Source organism: Bos taurus, chromosome 7 (assembly GCF_002263795.3).
Source record: "Bos taurus isolate L1 Dominette 01449 registration number 42190680 breed Hereford chromosome 7, ARS-UCD2.0, whole genome shotgun sequence".
Lineage (NCBI taxonomy): Eukaryota > Metazoa > Chordata > Mammalia > Artiodactyla > Bovidae > Bos > Bos taurus.
In genome coordinates, this window is record NC_037334.1 from 96303828 (window position 1) to 96326631 (window position 22804).

Sequence of the window (22804 nt, forward strand, 5' to 3'; positions counted from 1 at the left end):
TAGTATACCAACGTTCTTTGAAAACTCGCTGTTGCTGCTGCTACTTCTGCTGCCTGGAGAAAATAAACATGTGTGCAGTCCCCACAGCTCCTGAGTCTTCTTCCAACTTCCCCAGTCATGCCTTATCTACCCTGGGTTCAGTGAAGAGTGAGAGTGGCAAGACATAGGGACACAGCACGGGGAGGAATTCAATATGGTGTCTTAAAATAACCCAGCATCAAAATAAAACAAAGCTAGGTTCTGAAGGTTTTGCACCTGGGGACACGGGGGTGGGGAAGATAAAACAGCAGGAGCAGCAGCCGCTGGGGTGTTGGAGTCCTATCTGGCCTTGCCGTGGTCTGGCTTTTACTCTGAAGCTGCTTGTTCATTGCAGTTATGCAAAGTTCTGAATCCTACCGGAACAGAAAGTGAAAGCAGAAATAAGTTCCCCTCCATTCAAATCTGCAACGACGTGGATTGAGGTAACACAGCAACATTTCTCTTGAATCTGTCTTAAAATCCTCATCTTTCAGTGAGAATAATGACCTGAACTGAAGGTATAAAACTTCTGTGTTGAGGGGCTCTTGTAATCTAAGCCGGGGATCTGGGGAAGGTGGGTGTATCTGGCACTGCTGTTTTAGGACGAATGTGCAGTTAGGATGAGATTTAAGAATCCATTTGACTGACTCACTCTCTTCTGGAGAGTCTCTTAGCTTTTCCCAAATGTTTGCTGCAGTTCTTGGATCTTCTATCTCCGTGTATTTTGTTCAGTGCAGCAAAGCACCATATAAGGGAAACTCCTCTGACAAATGGGCCGAGAGCTACATTTCAGTCCTGATTCTGCTTCAGACTTCCTGTTGATTCTGGGAGACACACTCACCCTCAGTTTCTTTATCTCACTGAGAACTCGTTCTAGCCAGCCTTTAAAATTCTTACCAGTTCTAAAGTTAAAGGCCACATCAGTAAATATTGAGGCCTTTCTCTCTTCTCTTACCAAAAAAGAAATATAGGTATATATATATACTTTTCCTTTGGTGTGTCTGCTACACGTGGGGGAGAGGCTCCATAATTTAGGCCAGAGAATGTGTTATAATAATCACAATAATTTAATGTTTAACATTCATTACATGCTTTCTGTATGCTAGTTGCTGTGCTGTGCCAAATTCTTCATGTGAACTATTTCACTTAATTCTCCCAGTGTTAGTGTAAATCATTACACTATTTTATAGGTAAGGAAACTGATGCTAAAAAAAAAAACCAGAAAATTTGCCTAAGATCATTCAGCATAAGTACAATGACGCTAGAATTGGAACCCTTGCACTCTGATTCCCAGGCCTGGGACCTAACAAACAAGTTATTTCATTTTTCAAATCATCAGAAATTCAAGCTAATTGACCAGTTATGGTTTTATGTATCAGAGGCCCTTGGAACATCGGGATTTGGTAGCAATAATTTAATACTTGTCTAAAAAAGAGGGCAGAAGTGTTGTTATTCAACCATATTTAACCGTTATTTTCTTTGCTTCTTCAATAATATTTGTTGATCTGGATTAATATTGCAAATTGCAGTAACTCTTTGGACAATTAAATCAAAAGAATATGTTACTGATTTGAAAAAAGGAAATGGAAAGAGAGCCATTCATGGGTTTAAGGTGAAGCAGGGAGGAGGTAAATAGAGGCAAATGTTTTCAACATTTGCCCACATTATTTCATGAGTGTGTCTGGACATCTGAAAGTAAGCTGCACAGGTGTCTCTATTTTGTCTTAATAAGTCACGAAGAATATTCAGTATTCTTGGGATACTAGATGTTAATATCTAGATACTACACATGGGGGAGAAGTTCCACAATTTAGGCCACAGAATGTGAGTTATAATAATCACAATAATTTAATGTTTAACATTCATTACATGCTGGGTATAATGAACTAAATACCTAAATTATTTAGTGGTGGGTGTCAGAACTGAATACCTAAACTACAACGTATATTGTTTGTCCTTATTTTATATGTTTTGTAGTGTTACCCTTCTAATGAGAAGAAATTGCCTTAGTTTTATTTACAGAGGCAGTGAGTTCAATTTGATTTGTGTTTTCAAAGGTAGCCTGTGATGAAGACCAAAGTAACTTAACATTAGTTAATAACTTAATAATCAATTTGAATATTATAAATCCAAGCTTATTTCCATGGTTTTTGATATATTGGAAATAAACTGAAATAAAAGTTTAGCTTTAACAGTATTCTGTATACCAGCAACTTCACTTGCTCAGTCGTGTCCGACTCTTTGCAACCCCGTGGACTGTAGCCGACCAGGCTTCTTTGTCCATGGGATTCTCCAAGCAAGAAGACTGGAGTGGGTTGCCATTTCCTTCTCCAGGGGATCTTCCCGACCCAGGGATTGAACCCAGGTCTCCCATATTCAGATGCTTTAACCTCTGAGCCACCAGGAAAGTCTCTATAGAATAGGGCCATTCAGCCAACCTTATTTATCAAAAGAGGGGAAATTCAATGCCATTAATGATAGTAATATCTAGTATCCCAAGAATATTGACTATTCTTCATGACTTATTAAGACGAAATAGAGACGGCTGTGCAGTTTACTTTCAGATGTCCAGACACACTCGTGAAATGATGTGGGCAAATGTTAAAAACGCTCAGCATGCAATGATTTTACACACCTACCATCTCTTCGTTGCACAGGAATGCAGAGGGGATTCCACAGATGCAATTTTAAGGCAGAGTCCTTTCATTTGAGTTCTAAAAATGTTTATTTGTAATAACCAGATGATAGCTCACTTTCCACTTTATTTTGTGGAGATTTGGCCTCATTATGACAAAGTAGATTTTCCCCTTTCACATATATCCTTTTGTTGTTTTAAGGTTTTATTTATGAATTGAAATGTTTTTATTTTCATGCTATACATGCTTATTTTTTTTCTTTCTAGATTAAATCTGTTTATTGAAACATATTGTCCGGATCCTGAGTGACCTAACTGGAGCCAACACGGTGCTATGGAGGACTATTAGATTTAGCCTGAACATTTGTCTTCCGGAAAATTGATTTAGTATTCTATTCCTCTATCATGGCTAATTCATGCAGAAAATTAATATTTAATATTTACGTAGTATTTTACTGCTCAGCAGTCATCATGCCCCAAATATGTATTTGTTCTCAGTTCACAAGTTCACCTATTGATCAGTTCAATAAGGACCCCAAGGCTTTTCCAGTAGCCACCAATGGGGAAATATTTCCTTGGCATGAGCTAAGGCTCCCCACTGTGGTCATTCCCCTCCACTATGACCTTCTCATTCACCCAAATCTCACCTCCCTGGACTTCGTTGCATCCGAGAAGATCGAAGTCTTGGTTCGAGATGCTACCCAGTTCATCATCTTGCACAGCAAAGATCTTGAAATCTTAAATGCCTCTCTTCAGTCAGAGGAGGATGTGAGATACAAGAAACCAGGGGAAAACCTAACTGTTTTGAGTTATCCTGCTCATCAGCAAATTGCCCTGCTGGTTCCAGAGAAACTTAGGGCTCACCTGAGATACTCCGTGGCTATTGACTTCCAGGCCAAGCTAGCTGATGGTTTTGAAGGCTTTTATAAAAGCACGTACAGAACTCTTGGTGGTGAAACAAGGTAAGAGGCAGCTCCAATTGTTTACAGTCTTTTGTAATACTTTCCTCATGGGTTATGTCTCTACCAGGAGCAAGCTTCAGTAGCCATTTATGAAAAGTCAAAAAAAACCTGGAAAACTCAGAAGGTGAAGTTCTGCCATTCCTAAAGTAAGTCACAATAAAGATGAAAAGACAGAACGCAGAGGCATAAATTGCTAGAGGAAAAATAACCAACAGGAAAGGCCAGTATTTGACTATGACAAGATTGACATGCTTATCTGCTAGGGGAAATGATCCGTGCAGAGAGAGCTAAAGTATGGAAGGCTTCTCAAAGAGGGTGAGCCTTGATCTGAGACCAAAAGGAAATGTGCGTAAGATTTGGGTTAGGAGGGAGGAAGTGAGATCACGTACTTTGCCCAAAAACAGCATAACTCAGATCCAGGAGGCAGGAACAAGTTAGTTTGGAGAACTGAGAAATATAGTCTATTCCATCAGCTCATACTGAACACATGCTATGTGCCAGCACCATTCCAGGCACTGAGTGTATAGTAGCGAGATATAGACGAGGAATTTGGAATAATTTAGCTGAGTGGTCAGAGAAGTTCTTGCTATGGAGGAAGTATACTTAAACTGAGATCTGAACTTTTTTTTTAAAGGAGACAATCCTGAAGACACCTAAGCGCACAGTGTTCCCAGGAAAGGCATCAGCAAGTGCAAAGTCTGTAAGGCAGGAGTAATTCAGAGATGAAGGCCAGTGAGAGTGAGGGAGAGATGTAGAGGAGAGAGAGGTCAGATCATGCAGAGACTTAGAGCCTCTTGTGTTAGGCTTTGACTCAGGGACCATGGGAAGTCATTGGAGAATTCTGATGTGAGGTATGGTTTATAAAGATAACATGTATGTTGATGGTAGATTATAGAGAGGAAAAGGTAGAAGCAAACTCATCTTTCAGGAGGTTCTTGCAGTTGTTCTTGTTCGGGTCAGAAAGGATGTTGCTTTGGACTGGCTGATAGTGCTTCTTACGAAATGATTGAATTCGGCATTTGTTCCAAAGAAGGGTAAAACAGAATTTGCTGACACTGGTTATGTAAGGCAAGAGGAATCAATGATGCCTCATGGTGGGGGATGACCGACTTGGCTGTCCAGGGCCGGGGTCCATCTCAGGGGTAAAAAGGAGTCTGGTTTTGGTGTTCTCCTCTTTTTTTCGGTTGCTTTCAATTGACAATTTGAGAACCCCCAGTACGATGGCTTTGGCATACAGGGGGAAGGGGGTGTCTTTCTCATGCAACAAGAAATCTGGAAGCAGAGCCTCCCAGGTTTGCTCCAGAGTTCACTAATATTATCCAAGACCTAGACTCCTTTTAACTTTCTGCTTAGCCATCTTTGGTAGATGACTTTCCTCTTAATACAAGATGATTCCTGCACCTCTAGGCATCAAATTCACATTCCAGGCAGGAAAACAGGGAAATGGGAAAGAGAAAAATGCTAAAAGAAACATTCCAGTCGAGTCTGACACCTTTTCCCAAACTTTCTCATCCAGTAATTTCAACTAGATCAGAACGAGTCATGTGCCCACCAAGCTGCAAGAGAATTTGGAGAAATGATTCTTTTAACTAGAGACATTGTCTTCCTGAACAAAATCAGGATTCTGCTGAAACTGAAGAAGGGGAATGGGTATTGGTAGGTGATTTTAGCAGCTCAGTGTCTCCTGCCACAGTGTCTCCTCTCCCCTTCCCCACCCCAGATGCTTACTGCCCTCTGGGACTCACGCATGCACCCCATAGCCCCCAGCAGTCCACTGAGGACAGCCCGTCCCCAGCCCATTCTTACCCTCCCCCTGGGAATGCATTCCCCTCATTGTATCCTCAGTTCTCAGAGGCCTGTTCTCAGATCTGGCACAGTATTGGATAGGAAAATTATCAACTCCTCACTGAGGCGCCACAGGACTAGTGATGATTTATTTCACTTTCTCAACTGACAAAACCTTCACTTAAAGGAAATACATTTTAAGGATATCATTTAGGGAGACAAGGGAGACCAGTTCAGTTCAGTTGCTCAGTCATGTCTGACTCTTTGCCACCCCATGGACTGCAGCAAGCCAGGCCTCCCTGTCCATCACCAAGGTTTACCCACACTCATGTCCATTGAGTCGGTGGTGCCATCCAACCATCTCATCCTCTGTCATCCCCTTTTCCTCCCGCCTTCAATCTTTCCCAGCATCAGGATCTTTTCCAGTGAGTCAGCTCTTCACATGAGGTGGCCAAAGTATTGGAGTTTCAGCTTCAACATCAGTCCTTTCAATGAACACTCAGGACTGATCTTCTTTAGGATGGACTGGTTGGATCTCCTTGCTGTCCAAGGGTCTCTCAAGAGTTTGTTCCAGCACCACGGTTCAAAAGCATCAATTCTTTGGCACTCAGTTTTCTTCACAGTCCAACTCTCACATCCATACATGACTACTGGAAAAACCATAGCCTTGACTAGACAGACCTCTGTTGGCAGAGAGGGTTGTTTTTTAGAGTAGCAGTTTGAAAAGTAACTACTTTCCAGCATGTCTCTCATAATTAACTGAAGGCTATTTCCAACTCGTCCTACGATTATTATGTCAGCTCTCTTCAAACTCAGTTACCTAGTAGGTCTTAACGTGTAAGATGATTTGCAGGACAATGTCAGTGGATTTTATGACCTCTCTGTCTCTCTTTTTCTTATTTACACACACATGCGCACACACACACAAGTTAAAATGCAAAAATAATTCAGTCGACAATAATTCTTTGAGAAGCAGGAAGTGCCTACTTTACATGCAGCACTAAAATTAATTGTGTAAATAGCAAAGAAAATCTTAAACTTTTGACTTTTTCAGTGTTAGACTTTCTAAACCAAAATTTCACATTAATAAAAATTATTCCAGGTACTTGGGACTCCTTTAAATGTGTAGGACCTGCTACCAAATCCAAGTAACATCCAGGCCCCAGATAAGACAGTTAGATCCCAGCCTCACTTTTCTGGTCTGAAGTAGGGAATTAAACTGAGGCAAAAATTATCCTAGCAGCTCCTCTTTAGTCCCCTCCTGGTCCTTCTCACCCTTTCTCTGTCCCTTGAGATTTTCTATTCTGCCCTCCTCCTCCAGTGGCAGTATGCTCTCTAGGTTGGCTTCCTAATTAAAGTCTTCAGGTCCAAAGAATAGATTTGTAATTATACCATTTCAAACATCTTCAAAGTGATGGGGTATAGAGGTTTGCCAGGATACCTACCTACCTGTTATAGTCTGAAAACTGGAGCTGCTTTGCTTGCAAGTAGAGAGAGCTAGAAATGTCTAAGTGGAGCTTGGGTCCTCCAGGAGGAACCTTAGCCCAGCTCCTGCCTCTAGTGGGAGGAAAGTTGAAGATGTAGTTTCCATGCAGAGCTGCCCAGGGATGAAGCTAAAGCAGCACCTGGCCTGACTTCTTCCTCTTCCCTGTCCTGCTTCCTCTACTTCTTGTCTCTTGGGCAGCATGTTCTCATAAATCAGGGTCTGCTTCCTGGGAACACAACCTAAGACATCACTCATCTCACAAATATTCAAAGGGCTGATTGAGACCTGCTCAGGCTTATTGATGATACTAAACTACTAACTTCTAGTCAATTTTGAAGTCAAATTGGGCATATCTGTTGAGAGGGTAACAGGCAGGAAGGTCAGGGGTCTCCAAATGGAGGAAATAGGCTTTAAGTGTCAGACATTTTTTTATCTCTCTCTTAAGCAGCAGGAGGAAGCAAACTACAAGTGTGAGTTTTTTCCCCTTCTCTATGCAAATGTAAAAAGAGGTTTCTTTTAAAATTCTGTGTTGCCATAATGACACCTGGTCCCACCTGAACTGTACTTTTCTCACACGTTGAGCTCACCAGTGCATTTTTCTTATGGACATGTTTGTCTTAAGCTGTGTTAATGAACTATGTATTTACCCTAGACTCTGTCTTCAAGTTGGTTCCACCTAAGACTCAGAACCGACTTGACAAACCAGTAAGTTTTCCTCATACAATTGCTCTCCTAATCTATGTCAATGAAACCATGTATTTGCTTGGAAACCTGCCTTTCAAGATTTCATGGCCTGGGACGACTCACTTTGTGCCAATGTTATCTCAAAACGCATGTTGTGGGTGAGGCGCCTGGTGTCTCTTTGAGTTTTGACACATTTCCTTTCTCTAATTAGCAGCCTGCTAGTAGCTGTATAACATCCAGCTAAAGACTAGCAGGGGGGCACTCTTTCTGCCCCCTGCTGATGTCTATGTCAGAAGCTTTCTCTATCTCTTTCACACTTTAATAAAACTTTATTACACAAAAACTCTGAGCGTTCAAGCCTCTTCACTGGCCCCAGGTTGAATTCCTCTCCTCCAGAAGCCAAGAATCCCGGCGTCTTTCACGGCTCAGCAGCAACCTTTCACTATCTCAGCAATTTGTCAATACTAGGTAACAATCCTAGTAAAGTCACTTAAGTTCTCAGAGCCTCAATATCCTTATCTGCCATAAATAATGAAGACAGCCATGTAAATGGAGTGCCCGGCACAGTGTGTTATTATGATTGGCAGCTGCTAAAGATGGACACAACTGAACGACTGAACTGAACTGAACTGAAACAAATTTTACCTTCATTTTCTTCAAAAACTAAGAATCACTAAGATTATAGTTTGAGAAATCAAACACATCATTTCCAGGTTTGATAAGCTGTGTTCTGAAGATAAAATTCTTTCCCTTTCTTTTATGATTTCACTTATGTATTCCCACTGGAATGTACTTCTTTTCATAGAACGATTGCAGTAACGGATTTTGAGCCAACCGAGGCACGAATGGCTTTCCCTTGCTTTGATGAACCATTGTTCAAAGCCAACTTTTCAATCAAGATAAGAAGAGAGAGCAGACATATTGCCCTCTCCAACATGCCAAAGGTATTGCCACGTTCAGAAAATTTGGGAAATTGTTCTCAAAATGAACTTTGGTTTTTGCTGTGTTTTAATATTTGCTTTGTTTGCAGGACTTCAGCCATTAATTTGTTCTTACTCCATCTACATATTGCATAATAACTCCAATCCGTCTATATCTTAAAATCATTCTGTTTGGGCATTGTTACATAAGAAACTTTTTGTTTTAAAGAAAGTGATCTATATTTCACTTGTGTTTATATGGAAGCAGTGTTCTTTTAAATCAGTGTTACTTGGCCAGCGATGAAATTCAGAATCACCCAGAACAGCACTTCTCAAACTTTAATGTTCAGATGAATCATCTGAAGATCTTATTAAAATTCAGGTTCTGATTCAGTTGGCCTTGCTGTGAGGCTCAAAATTCTGCCTTTTTATTAATAGCAAGTTCCCAGGTGGTACCACTGCTGCTGATCCAAGCACCACATTTGAAGTAGCAAGGATCTAGAGAATGCTCCATCGGCCCATCCTGCAAATCCTGATCTAGGAGTCTGTGATGGAACTTAGAAATCTTTTTAAGTTCCAAGAGTAGTCCTTAAAATTATTTATGAAAATTGTTTGAAAATCATATGAAAAGCTACAAACTTTTTAATTGAAAGAGACCTCTGAACACTTTTATTTGGCTCATATTTATGCTCAAAATGCAGAGACTCTGAATGACACAGTAGACCCTTGAGTCTTATTTGATATTTCCTCACTAATGATGTACTTGCCTTTTTTGCTGTTGAACAAAATGTAAAATATTTCTCCATTGCTACCTAGAAAGTTGGATAAAAATAGAGGCCCTCCTGACAGTGCTTCAGGAGGATGAGCTCAGAAGCAGCCAGATCATCATAACCCAGCCAGTGACTCCAGCCCATTTTCCTCTCTGCCCTCTTCAGTGACCGTCTTCTGTGGATAAAGCAGGAGATGAGTCCGTAAGCTAGAAACTGAATTTCCCCCAGATTTCTGTTTAACACTGGAAAAGTTTTTGCTTTGAAATGCTTGCAGAGCAGATCAAGGGGGAAAGTAACACACTCCACATGACATATATCCCACCATTTTTTTTCATGATCATGCAGACAGCAATTTAATTAGCCTACTCCCTTTCAGGTAAAAAGGATTTGCTGCTTAACTCCAAGTCTTCTTTTTAATGGAATGTTCATTTAAGGGCCATTCAGTCTGTTTCCTGGCAGCTTTTTATTACTATAATTTTTCACATGAATCATCATGGAGGATAAAGTAAAAATACAAATAGTAATGCCTTTTAATTAAAATGTGATACAAACATAAATTGTCATTTTGTTATATTAGAATTTCAACTTTCTGAAATGTTCAGTGTCTCATATTTAAGAAAAATAAGTGAAATTTTTAAAAATATTTTATATAATCCTTGAACTTTGCATTGCTTCAGTTGACTGGGCCAGTTTTTTACATCATGGCTTTTTCAGTAAACACTGGCTTAACTTTCTGCTCCATATTGACATGCCCTACCCAAGCTTCGCTGGTTATCCAAAAAAAACAAACGGGGGGATAGAGAGAGCTGAAGGAATGCTATGATCATACTCTTTGGATAATACCTGTGGCACTTAAGATGGGTTGTGGACTGGTGAGAAGTAACACACAATACATTCTCAGTTAGCTTATTTTGAGAAGAAAAGAATACAAGTTAAGAATACGAGAAGGTGAGGAGTCAGCCAAGTGCTACGAGAGGCAGTCTATATCTCTGGGGCATTCCTTTGTCCCCTTCATTCCTTAAGGGAACACACACCTGCTGCTGACACTTGCTATGTAAGTAGAATCCTGCCGAACTTGAGAAAACAGCTAAATCCTTCTCTAGCAACAAGTGTTTTATACTTGGAGCTTACATCACCATCCTGGAAGAACTTACGCTAACACCGCAAACACTTCTATTCAAGGCAATGCTAATCTACATGAGTGACTCCAGGTTCCTGAACCAAATTCAGCTTCCATGGGCTACATCTTTACCTGGGAGGAAGAGATAACTCACAGGGAATGCCCACCTGTCTCCTCACCAGCCCTGCCACCAGCTGTCCAGTGTCACAGACCCATTTCTCCATGGTCCCACAATCTTTACTCTTCCTCTCCTCACCCATCTATACTCTTGACTAACTGGTTTTGCTGCTGAGCTTGGTCAGAGGACCACAATAATAGTGTCCCCTCCTCAGCCCCTACCATAACCTCTCCTCTGCTAGGGGAATGTACCCATAGAACTGTGGTTCAATCAGACTCCTTACAAAGGAGATTGTTTTTGGACAAAATTACCTTTCAGATAGAGGTGAAACTTAAAGCCCTATATATACTACCACTTTTTCTAGGGTACTTGGTCAGTGTTTCCTACGTTATTGGAACTTAGGAATTGAATTTTTGATAGAATTCTGTAGAATCAAATTCTGTAGAATTTAATAGCATAAACATTTGTCATTGACATGGGCTAGGCAGTTTGTTATAATCTTTCAAGCTATTTTTTCTCGCCAAAGCAAACTGCAATCTTATACAAACACACAAAACATGCTTAATAATCTGTGGTTAGCACTGCCACAACCCTGATGCCTTAAAAGGGATTTGGAGGGGGTGAGCAAGAAGCCAGTTGAAGACTTGTTACCAGTTTGAAGAAAGTGGTATTTTCAGATAACGGGATCTGTGTCCTTTCAGAATTCAGGGGCATTATACCATGATGAAGACCATCTTTGGAACCAGCTATCCGGAGCAAATAAAGATAGAATTCAGTAATTACTCAGTGAATTTGATGGATGCAGCTGACCAGTCTATAGACTTAAAATTTTTTACTTCCTCAGTAGATAGGCAGAAGCTTAAATTACTAATGACCTCCTTGGCCTGACTGCTTTCATGGCTGAATCAATGAAGCAAAGATAAAATAAGGCTATGACTCAAGCTGTCACACAGCAAGTGCCAGAATGAGCAACGTCTTTGGAGTCACACAGCCACATCGACATCTTGGTCCTACCGTGAAACTAGCCGTGTGATCTTGGGCAATCAGTTAACATTTCTGAGACTCTGTTTCTTCACCTATCAAATTATACCTACCTCATACACACATAATAGAAGGATTAAAAGATGATGCAAAACATCCAGCACAGTTCTGCTTCCCATTTCCTTCTGCAGCAGAAATTTTATTTATTATGTAACAAAGGGAAGGGACTATTCTCTGGCACTTTTGCTTAGAAGTACAAATGTTGAATTGATGCCAGTGTTGGAGATGATACGGAACCATCTAAGATATTTCTATGCTTTCAAACAACAAAATAGGCATCATTTTCAGGTCCCTAAAGTAGCACATTGTGTCTTCGAGGAAGTCTAGAGATAAAAGAAATAGAGGGAGGCGAAGCCACAGAATGTTGTGAAGAGTCCTCTAATCTATATGGACATCACACATCCTTCAGAACATCAAGCTCTCCTCTAACTTACATAGCCTGCATCGTAGGCATTCTTATAAAATACTCCAGTTTTCAAATATCGATTCTTTCCCTTCCTGTAGGTTAAGACGATTGAACTCGAAGGAGGCCTCTTGGAAGATCATTTTGAAACTACTGTAAGAATGAGTACCTACCTGGTAGCCTACATAGTTTGTGATTTCACCTCTGTGAGTGGTACAGCCTCATCAGGGGTCAAGGTGAGTTTGAGTTCTCTTTTCATACACAGTGCAGAATAGTGTCCTGAAGGCAATGAGCTCTTCTTTAAAATTTCCCCCCTTATTATCAAAATATCATGTAAATATATTATTTACAAAAATGGAGAGAGATAAAAGGTAAAATAACCTGTGAGCACTACGGGGGCGTGTCCTGGTGTAGTCCAAGTATTTTCTGTAAGTCTGTCAGTATACGACTGTATATAATAACAATATATACTGTATAAATCAATATATACTTTTTCAAATAATATGCAATTATTTTAGCTCACCATGCTGCTGTTGTTAAGTCGCATCAGTCGTGTCCGACTCTATGTGACCCCATAGATGGCAGCCCACTAGGCTCCCCCGTCCCTGGGATTCTCTAGGCAAGAACACTGGAGTGGGTTGCCATTTCCTTCTCCAATGCATGAAAGTGAAAAGTGAAAGTGAAGTCGCTCAGTCATGTCCGACTCTTTGTGACCCCACGGACTGCAGCCTACCAGGCTCTTCCATCCCTGGGATTTTCCAGGCAAGAGTACTGGAGTGGGGTGCCATTGCCTTCTCCTAGCTCACCATAATATGCTATAAAAATTAAATGGCATTAAGTACTTTTCTATAATATTAATGATTGCATAGTACTGTACTCTAATGCATAGAGGTACCATACGGATTTTTTAATCAGCATCTTATTCTAGGACATTTACATTGTTTCCAATTGTTTTCTATAATTTTATTTCCTTAATGAAAGGAGGTCTTCATCATTTTTAGAGCATTCATTGTTTACAAAAAGTTACAGTACCCAATAACTGGGGCTTCCCAGGTGGTGCAGCAGTAGAGAATCCACCTGCCAGTGCAGGAGACACAAGAGACGCGGCTCAACTCCTGGGTCAGCAACACCCCCTGGAGGAGGAAATGGCAACCCACTCCAGTATTCTTGCCTGGAGAATTCCATGGACAGAGAAGCCCGGCAGGGATCGCAAAGAGTCAGACAGGACTGAGTGACTGAGCACAAACACACACAATAATTATCTGATAAAGTTTTGTGAATATCAATGAATACATGAAAAATAAAAAAGAACTCCTTACCCTGAGGAACTGTTACAGACACAAAAATATATTCAAAGAGCCATAAAATAGTGCTTATGAAAAATAGCAATAAAACATCGATTATAATTTCCATACATACTAGACCTATGGATACGCAGATATATATTATCAGCAATGTGTCTACATGCATTGCTGCATACAGATATATATGTAGATAGATATAGGTGTGTGTGACGTCAGACTGCACTTTACTTTAGGGACAGGGTCCTGTCAGTTTCCTTGGGTTCGTACCCCAGCTCTACAATTTTCCATTTGCGTGACTTGAAGCAAGTTATTTAATCTCCATGTGTTTTCATTGCTTCACTCCTAATATGAAGAAAATAGCTTCTACTTCAGGAGGTGTCTGAGAGGACCAAGTTAGATTTTACATGTTTTACAAGTATACATTTAGCACAGTGCCTGGTAAGGTACTGTGGCCATTAACTTATCTTTCTTATAAAATTTCTGAGGGACTTCAGTTCATTCAGAGCATGAAAGCAGATTATGAAATGAAAGCAATACTGTACTTGAAACCCAAGAAAATTGGAATCTAACTTTATTTTTTCCACTTACTAGCTAGTAGTTACTGTGCAGGGAGAGAGTGAACCTATCTGGGCGTTTTTGAGTTTAAAGAAAACACAACAGCTTTGGGTTTTCTTTAGGACCATGATCTTAAGTTACTGAGAGCATTCATTGCGGGGATCTTTCGTTTCCCTGGTATCTTTCTTCAGACAAGTCAGAAATACCACTCCATGTTTCACCTCTTGAATCCTCACAGAAGCCCTGGGAAATAAAAACACCACTATGATTAATCTATTTTTTAAAATATGTGCTTCTTCTAATAAGGTGGATGAAACTGGAGCCTATTATACAGAGTGAAGTAAGCCAGAAAAAAAAGCACCAATACAGTATACTAACACATATATATGGAATTTAGAAAGACGGTAACGATAACCCTGTATGTGAGAGAGCAAAAGAGACACAGATGTATAGAAGTCTTTTGAACTCTGTGGGAGAGGGAGAGGGTGGGATGATTTGGAAAAATGTCATTGAAACATGTATAATATCATATAAGAAATGAATCGCCAGTCCAGGTTCGATGCAGGATACAGGATGCTTGGGGCTGGTGCACTGGGATGACCCAGAGGGATGGTACAGGGAGGGAGGTGGGAGAGGGGTTCAGGATGGGGAACACGTGTACACCTGTGGTGGATTATGTATGGCAAAACCAATACAATATTGTAAAGTAAAAATAATAATAATAATAATAAATTAAAAATAAATAAATTAATTTAAAAAAATAAAGAAAACACAACAGAGGGTGGCTCCAATAAGTTAATGAAGGCTTTTCCACCTAATACAAATGTTTTATTGAAACTCTTTTGGTGCTCATCATTTTGGAAAGCTAATTCTCAAGGGCTGGAATACATGATCTTGATGAACTGAAGTGAGCTCTCATGATGTGAAGGGTTTATATAGCTTGAAATGTACAGATTAACACCTAGGGAATATACTGTAACAGAAAGTACAGGGTTGTCTAAAGTTTTCAAGAGGGACTTTTTCTTTAATACTTTACAGAACAACTTACCCTCTGTTGATGACATGTTTAATGGTATCTCAATACTTTCTTTTTTTTATTTTTTTTTAATTTATTTATTTTAATTGGAGGTTTTCTTGAAAAATACAGTCTCCATTTTTGGGTGAAGGTTATTAGGAATGGAGTCATGCCAAGGAGCTGTCATTCAAAGATCATTCTTCTCACCAAATTTCCCAGGTGTCCATCTATGCATCCCCAGACAAATGGAGTCAAACACATTATGCTTTGGAAGCATCAGTGAAGCTGCTGGACTTTTATGAAAATTACTTTGATATCCACTATCCACTCCCCAAACTGGGTAGGTTCAAATTCTAGATCATTGTCATTATTTTTAGAACTTGCTTTGATTTAATCCCTCTTTATATGTGATTAAAATGAGCAATGAGGAACTTCAGTTAGCCCAGAAAGCAGTAATTTATACCTGAGAGATGTCTTTGAGTATAGAAAATAAAGTATTTATGAGAAACCCAAGTACTTGGGTTCATTTTTCTATTCTTTTATCAGGTTTAATATTAAAATATCTGCATTTTATATTAGATTTAAATGGATGAATTTCTGGAGCATATATTTCCTTCTATATCATATTCATATAAGACTAGCAATCTTTTATAAAAGTTGCCAAAGGTTTATGTAAATAGCTGAAAACTGTCCCTCCATCTGTTATCTACATAGTGTTTGAGGCTGGAAGATAAGACTGTGGCACATACATTTAAAAAAAAAGAGATTGAGATTTGGAGGAAATAGATAATTTGAATGTGGTGGTAGTTGATCTTTATATGAGAAGATGCAAATAGCCCATCTTTGTTGGTTTCCATTTTCTATCTTAAAAAATAAAAGTTGTGATTTTTATGATATTGCAGAATATATAAAAACACTGACAAATATTATGACATATAGATTAATTTTTAGAGTTTCGGACAGTGACAAAACATTGTTTTCCTTTGGGACTTGACAACACACACCTTATCATGTCCTTCTTCCCCTTTTCTGACCAACTTCGTGCAGTTTTTCTTAGAGAATTAAAGGACTATGAGAAGACATGTCCAGGGGCTTATTCCCATAGTTCTCGAGTCTCGTGGTATCATTATAGTGCAGGCTCTATGTACCCTCTAGTACAGACATACTAAATCAGGTTGCCCACAGTCCATTGCTGTCCTCTGTCAAAAATCAAGGAAAGATCAAATAACAGCCATCAACAGTCCTAAGTTGTTCTTGAAAAATGCAACCTCAAAGACCATATGAAATGAATGCATTTAAAATAAAGTTAACTGAAAGGAAGCATCCAGCTTAAGAAAAAGTAGAGCAGATATATTTAGCAAACAGAATTCAGCAACACATCAAAAAGCTCATATACCATGATCAAGTTGGGTTAATTCCAGGGATGCAAGGATTCTTCAATATATGCAAATCAATCAATGTGATACACCATATTAACACACTGAAAGATAGAAGCCATATGATCATCTCAGTAGATGCAGAAAAGGCCTTTGACAAAATTCAACACCTATTTATGATTAGAACTCTTCAAAAAATGGGCATAGAAGGAACCTACCTCAGCATAGTAAAGGTCATATGTGATAAGCCTACAGCAAACGTTATTCTCAATGGTGAAAAGCTGAAAGCATTCCCCTAAGATCAGGAACAAGACCAGGGTGGCCACTTTTGCCACTGTTATTCAGCATAGTTCTGGAAGTCCTAGCTGCATCAATCAGAGAAGAAAAAGAAATAAAAGGAATCCAGATCAGAAAAGAAGAAGTAAAGCTCTCACTGTTTGTAGATGACATGATGCTGTACATAGAAAACCCTAAAGATAATATCAGAAAATTACTAGAGCTAATCAGTGAATTTAGCAAAGTTGCAGGATACAAAATCAATACACAGAAATCACTTGCATTTCTATATACTAACAATGAAAAATCAGAAAAAACAATTAAGGAATCAATCCCATTCATCATTGCAACAACAAAAAAATTAAATATCTAGGAATAAACTTACCTAAGGAGATGAAAGAACTGTACACAGAAAGTTAGAAGACACTAATGAAAGAAATCAAAGATGATGTTAACAGATGGAGAGGCATTCCATGTCCCTGGGCAGGAAGAACCAACATTGGGAAAATGATAATACTACCAGATTACAGATTCAATGCAATCCCTATCAAATTATCAGTGGCATTTTCCACAGAACTAGAGCAAAAAATGTCACAATTCATATGGAAACTCAAAAGACCCCCCAATAGCCAAAGCAGTCTCGAGAAAGAAGAATGGAGCTGGAAGAATCAAGCTTCCTGACTTCAGGTTATACTACAAAGCTACAGTCATTGAGACAGTATGGTACTGGCACAAAGACAGAAATATAGATCAGTGGAACAAGATAGGAAGCCCAGAGATAAACCCATGCACCTACGGGTACCTTATTTTTGACAAAGGAGGTAAGAATATACAATGGAGGAAAAACAGCCTCTTCAATAAATGGTGCTGGGAAACTGGACAGCTACATGTAAAAGAATGAAATTAGAACACTTCCTAACACCATACACAAAGATAAACTCAAAATGCATTAAAGACCTAAGTGTAAGACCAGAAACTATAAAACTCTTAGAGGAAAACATAGTCAGAACACTCGATGACAAATCAAAGCAAGATCCTCTATGACCCACCTCCTAGAGTAATGGAAATAAAAACAAAAGTAAACAAGTGGGACCTGATTAAACTTAAAAGCTTTTGCACAGCAAAGGAAACTATAAGCAAGGTGAAAAGACAACCCTCAGAATGGGAGAAAATAGCAAATGAAACAACTTACAAAGGATTAATTTCCAACACATACAAGCAGCTCATACAACTCAAAACCAGAAAAACAAACAACGCAATCAAAAAGTGGGGAAAAGACCTAAACAGACATTTCTCCAAAGAAGACATACAGATGGCTAACAAACACATGAAAAGAAGCTCAACATCACTCATTATTAGAGAAATGCAAATCAAAACTACAATGAAATATCACCTCATACTGGTCAGAATGGCCCTCATCAAAAAGTCTACAAACAATTAATGCTGGAAAAGGTGTGAAGAAAAGGGAACACTCTCTCACTGTTGGTGGGAATGTAAATTGATACAGCCACTGTGGAAGACAGATGGAGATTCCTTAAAAAACTAGGAATAAAACCACCATATAACCCAGCAATCCCACTCCTAGGTATATACCCTGAGGAAACCAAAATTGAAAAAGACACATGTATTCCATTGTTCATTGCAGCACTATTTATAATAATAGAACATGGAAGCAACCTGGATGTCCATCAACAGATGAATGGATAAAGAAGTTGTGGTACATATACACAATGAAATATTACTCAGCCATAAAACGGAACACATTTGAGTCAGTTCTAATGAGGTGGATGAACTTGGAACCTATTATACAGAATGAAGTGAGTCAGAAAGAGAAAGATATATACCATATTCTAACACATTTATATGGAATCTAGAAAAATGGTATTGAAGAACTTATTTACAGGGCAACAATGGAGAAACAGACATAGAGAACAGACTTATGGACATGGGGAGAGGGGATGAGAGGGTGAGAGGTATGAAAAGAGTAACATGGGAACTTATATTACCATATGTAAAATAGATAGCCAACAGGAATTTGTCATATGTCTCAGGAAACTCTAACAGGGGCTCTGCATCAACCTAGAGGGGTGGGATGGGGAGGGAGAGGGGAGGGAAGTTCAAGAGGGAGGGGATACATGTATACCTATGGCTGATTCATGTTGAAGTTTGACAGAAAACAGCAAAATTCTGTAAAGCAATTTTCCTTCAATAAAAAATAAATTAAAAAAAGAAAAAGTAGAGCAGATAAAAGCATTTCTAATGGCTTTGGGAAATAATATAACAAATATAAAATCATTGATGAAATTTAGAAAAAGAATAATTCCCATATTTGAAGTGCTAATGAATACTAATCTTGATTAGTGCTAGTTTACTTTTTGATTGCATTATACACATTTGCTTTTATCCACTAGAATTAAGCAATACTAATTCAGAAAACGAAGATCATGGCATCTGGTATCATCACTTCACGGGGAATAGATGCGGAAACAGTGTCAGACTTTATTTTTTTGGGCTCCAAAATCACTACAGATGGTGACTGCAGCCATGAAATTAAAAGACGCTTACTCCTTAGAAGAAAAGTTATGACCAACCTAGATAGCATATTCAAAAGCAGAGACATTACTTTGCTAACAAGGTCCATCTAGTCAAGGCTATGGTTTTTCCAGTGTTCATGTATGGATGTGAGAGTTGGACTGTGAAGAAAGCTGAGTGCTGAAAAATTGATGCTTTTGAACTGTGGTGCTGGAGAAGACTCTTGAGAGTCCCTTGGACTGCAAGGAGATCCAACCAGTCCATTCTAAAGGAGATCAGCTCTGAGATTTCTTTGGAAGGAATGATGCTAAAGCTGAAACTCCAGTACTTTGGCCACCTCATGTGAAGAGTTGACTCATTGGAAAAGACCCTGATGCTGGGAGGGATTGAGGGCAGGAGGAAAAGGGGATGACAGAGGGTGAGATGGCTGGATGGCATCACCAACTTGATGGATGTGAGTTTGAGTGAACTCCAGGAGATGGTGATGGACAGGGAGGCCTGGTGTGCTGCGATTCATGGGGTCGCAAAGAGTTGGACACGACTGAGTGACTGAACTGAACTGAACTGAATTCCAGACAGTGAAGTTTCAAGCCAAGTGACTTGATTTATTTCAAATTATTATTATTTTTTTTAATTACCTGGCTTTTCAGCCAAAGAACAGTTTTTTTTCCGATATGACTTGGCAAAATAAAAAGAAGTCTAAGATTAAATATTAGCCAGAAGTTTTCTAATCAATATGAATTCATCGGCAAAGGGTATATATATATATATGTATGTATGTATATATATACTCTCACAGAGACATGATATAAATTGGTATATATTAATTAAGCTCCAGGAGTCAATGATGGACATGGAAGCCTGGTGTGCGGCAGTCCATGTGGTCTAAAAGAATCGGATATGACTGAGCAACTGAACTGAACTGAACTGAATATACATTATATCTGAGGTGCTAAAAGATGATTAAATTTTACATTTTTTCTCGAAAATTTTGTCAAGAAGTAGAGGAAATATTAACAGTAAAAAGGAAATTGAGGTCAGAAAGAATTGATGCCTACAGTTTTTTCCCTTTACTGCCTTAGAAGGACACTTAAGAGGCTATATGTGCTTGAAATATTGACTATAGAGATGCTTCTAAATGGTGTTTTCCTGAAATTTAAAAATCCCTTATTTTCTCTTTTTTTTATAGAAATAAGTTCATTATATGTTTTGTTGAATCCAAATATTTTAGAGATCATTTGATACCTTATATTTTTAAAGTCTTTCTGTAATACTAATATAAAATACAATATGAATGTTTTAAAATGAATGATTTTCTCAGCAGTAATGCACCTAAGGTAATTTCAGTTTAGTATCAGGAAACAATGGTTATGTCACTAGGCTACTTCACCTAGAAATAAAACTTTACCAATAAACTTTATTCTGCTTGATGATGGATACTGATTATTTTCCACAACTACAAGACAGCATATCAGTGTTAAGAAAAAAAGATACTCAGTGTTTTCAGAATGTCTGCTTATATATACTGAAAGGATCATAGCATAGTTAAGAAGGAAGCAAATCCCACTTCTGGTGTAGGAGCCGTAATGATTAAGTATGGTTGTTCTTATTTCTCAGATCTTGTTGCCATTCCTGACTTTGCAAGTGGAGCCATGGAAAACTGGGGCCTCATCACGTACAGAGAGACGTCACTGCTCTTTGACCCCAAGACCTCTTCTACTTCTGATAAACTATGGGTCACCAAGGTCATAGCCCATGAACTAGCACACCAGGTACCTGGCTTTCACGGCATTCTCTTAGGTTCCAAAGAGCATTATGCAGAACACCCCCAGTATTCCCCAAACAATGTAAAATCATGTCATCTTATTTCCAGGGGGGACCTTAGGAATCCTCAAACCAAACACTATATGTCAAGTAGCATAATGTTCAATCTCTAGGCTATGGGTCTCATACAAGAATTTTATCACAGGAGAACTGGCCACTATGTCCTCTAAAACCTTTCAAGGCACAAAGCCTCCAAATGTCTTTTAGTAAAGAAGGGTGGAGATCATACAGGTACATAGAGCACAGTACTAGAAACCCCTACAAATAGAGATTTTTATTATTTCCCCATACACCCTCTAGTACAGTGGCATTCCAGTCTAGGACAAAATCAAGCTCCCTTCAGTTGGAGTTTGTGTTTATTTGGCCATAATGAAGTATTTCAAGTCCATGTACTCCCAGGCTCCTGACCCTGGACGCACTACTTACCTCTCTAAACTTCAGTGTCCTCATCTATAAAATTAAGTTCATAATAGCTCCTGCTTCTTGAATCTGTTGTGAGGGTTACAGATAAGTGTCTGTGTCTGTCACACACCAGGTACTCAGTAAGTGTTAGCTAGTCACCGTAGTGACAGTGACCACCACTGCCACCATTTCTTACAGAATAACATTTCCAAGGCCTGTCTATCAACCTGGTATTACATACAATTATGAAACAGTAAAATCAGCTCTTAAGATACCAGAGACTTTTTTTTCATTCTGTTTTATTTCTGCAAGTTCCCTGTTATGCAGTGAATTATTAAAGACACCAGAAATTCTCTTTCACCATATAGGCACATATCATTCAATTGTAGAAACTGGTAACATCTCTTATTTTTTAATTTTTAACTTTATCCTTTATCATGACCATAGTAATAAGAGAGGTTGTTTGTTTTAAGCAGCAGACAAAGAACCCAGAGCCATGCTCAGCGCTGTACTTTGAGAGCATATGAACAGCTTCCTCTGGTTTAGCATCTCCCCACCAGCTCATCTTAGGGGATTGGATTATTAGTCACTGGAAGCTCTAAAGCACAAACACTTAACTGAGTCTGGGGATCCCTAATTTTCTACCCAGTGTTCATAGGGAAATAAGCAGAGAACTCTCCTTTTGAGGCTCCATGCTGCCTTAAGGCCTTCCTTTGAAAGCTTCTCTTTCATGAAGACGAAGAGTCCAGGGCTGAAGCAGCACTGGAGTTTCTGCCTTGACTATTTTGTCTTCCCATTAATCTCCATCTGGCCATGTCAGTCCTCCGCATAAAGCCCTGGCTAAGACTCTCAATGCTGGGTTAGTCAAGGATCCACAGTGTGTCATATAAGGCCCAGATAACCAAGCTCCCCGCCACCTCTCCGGTCTCTTCTCTGAATGACATCTTCAGCGTTAGCCATCCCAGATGACCTGCCATTATCTTGACAGGCCCAGGTCGTTATCACTTCTCTGTGCTCTTGTTCCTGCTACCTGATCTGCTTAGAGCACACCCCGCTTCCAACATTCCTGGGGACCGCTTGTAACACTCAGGAAGTGAAGCATTTCCCAGTTATCCTACACACTCTCTCAGCAAAACTGATTTTTTCCTTCTGGAATCCCCTCTGCCTCTTGTGCAGATATAAATCATAGTGCCAATAACATTTTATTGCATGTGTATGTCTACTGGTTGACCTCCACCATCTGTATTAAGGTAGTGGCACCATTACATACCGGAGAAGGCAATGGCACCCCACCCCAGTACTCTTGCCTGGAAAATCCCATGGATGGAAGAGCCTGGTAGGCTGCAGTCCATGGGGTCACTAAGAGTCATACACGACTGAGCGACTTCCCTTTCACTTTTCACTTTGATGCATTGGAGAAGGAAATGGCAATCCACTCCAGTGTTCTTGCCTGGAGAATCCCAGAGATGGGGGAGCCTGGTGGGCTTCCGTCTATGGGGTCGCACAGAGTTGGACACGACTGAAATGACTTAGCAGCAGCAGCAACTATTACATACATCTTTGTATTTCTCCTATATA

General features: G+C 39.4%; 1 protein-coding gene across 2 annotated transcripts in view; it reads left to right on the forward strand.

The window, feature by feature from the left end:
- The first annotated feature begins 433 nt into the window (after window positions 1-433).
- The window catches only part of ERAP2 (endoplasmic reticulum aminopeptidase 2), a 52821-nt gene continuing 30450 nt past the window's right edge, over window positions 434-22804 (forward strand). Inside the window, exons 1-6 of one of the 2 annotated variants that reach the window (XM_005209760.5) lie at window positions 434-536; window positions 2921-3615; window positions 8376-8514; window positions 12044-12178; window positions 15036-15156; window positions 20618-20772. In XM_005209760.5, the coding sequence (XP_005209817.1) occupies window positions 3059-3615; window positions 8376-8514; window positions 12044-12178; window positions 15036-15156; window positions 20618-20772 (1107 nt within the window). In that variant the 5' untranslated portion in view covers window positions 434-536; window positions 2921-3058. 2 annotated transcript variants of the gene reach the window in all.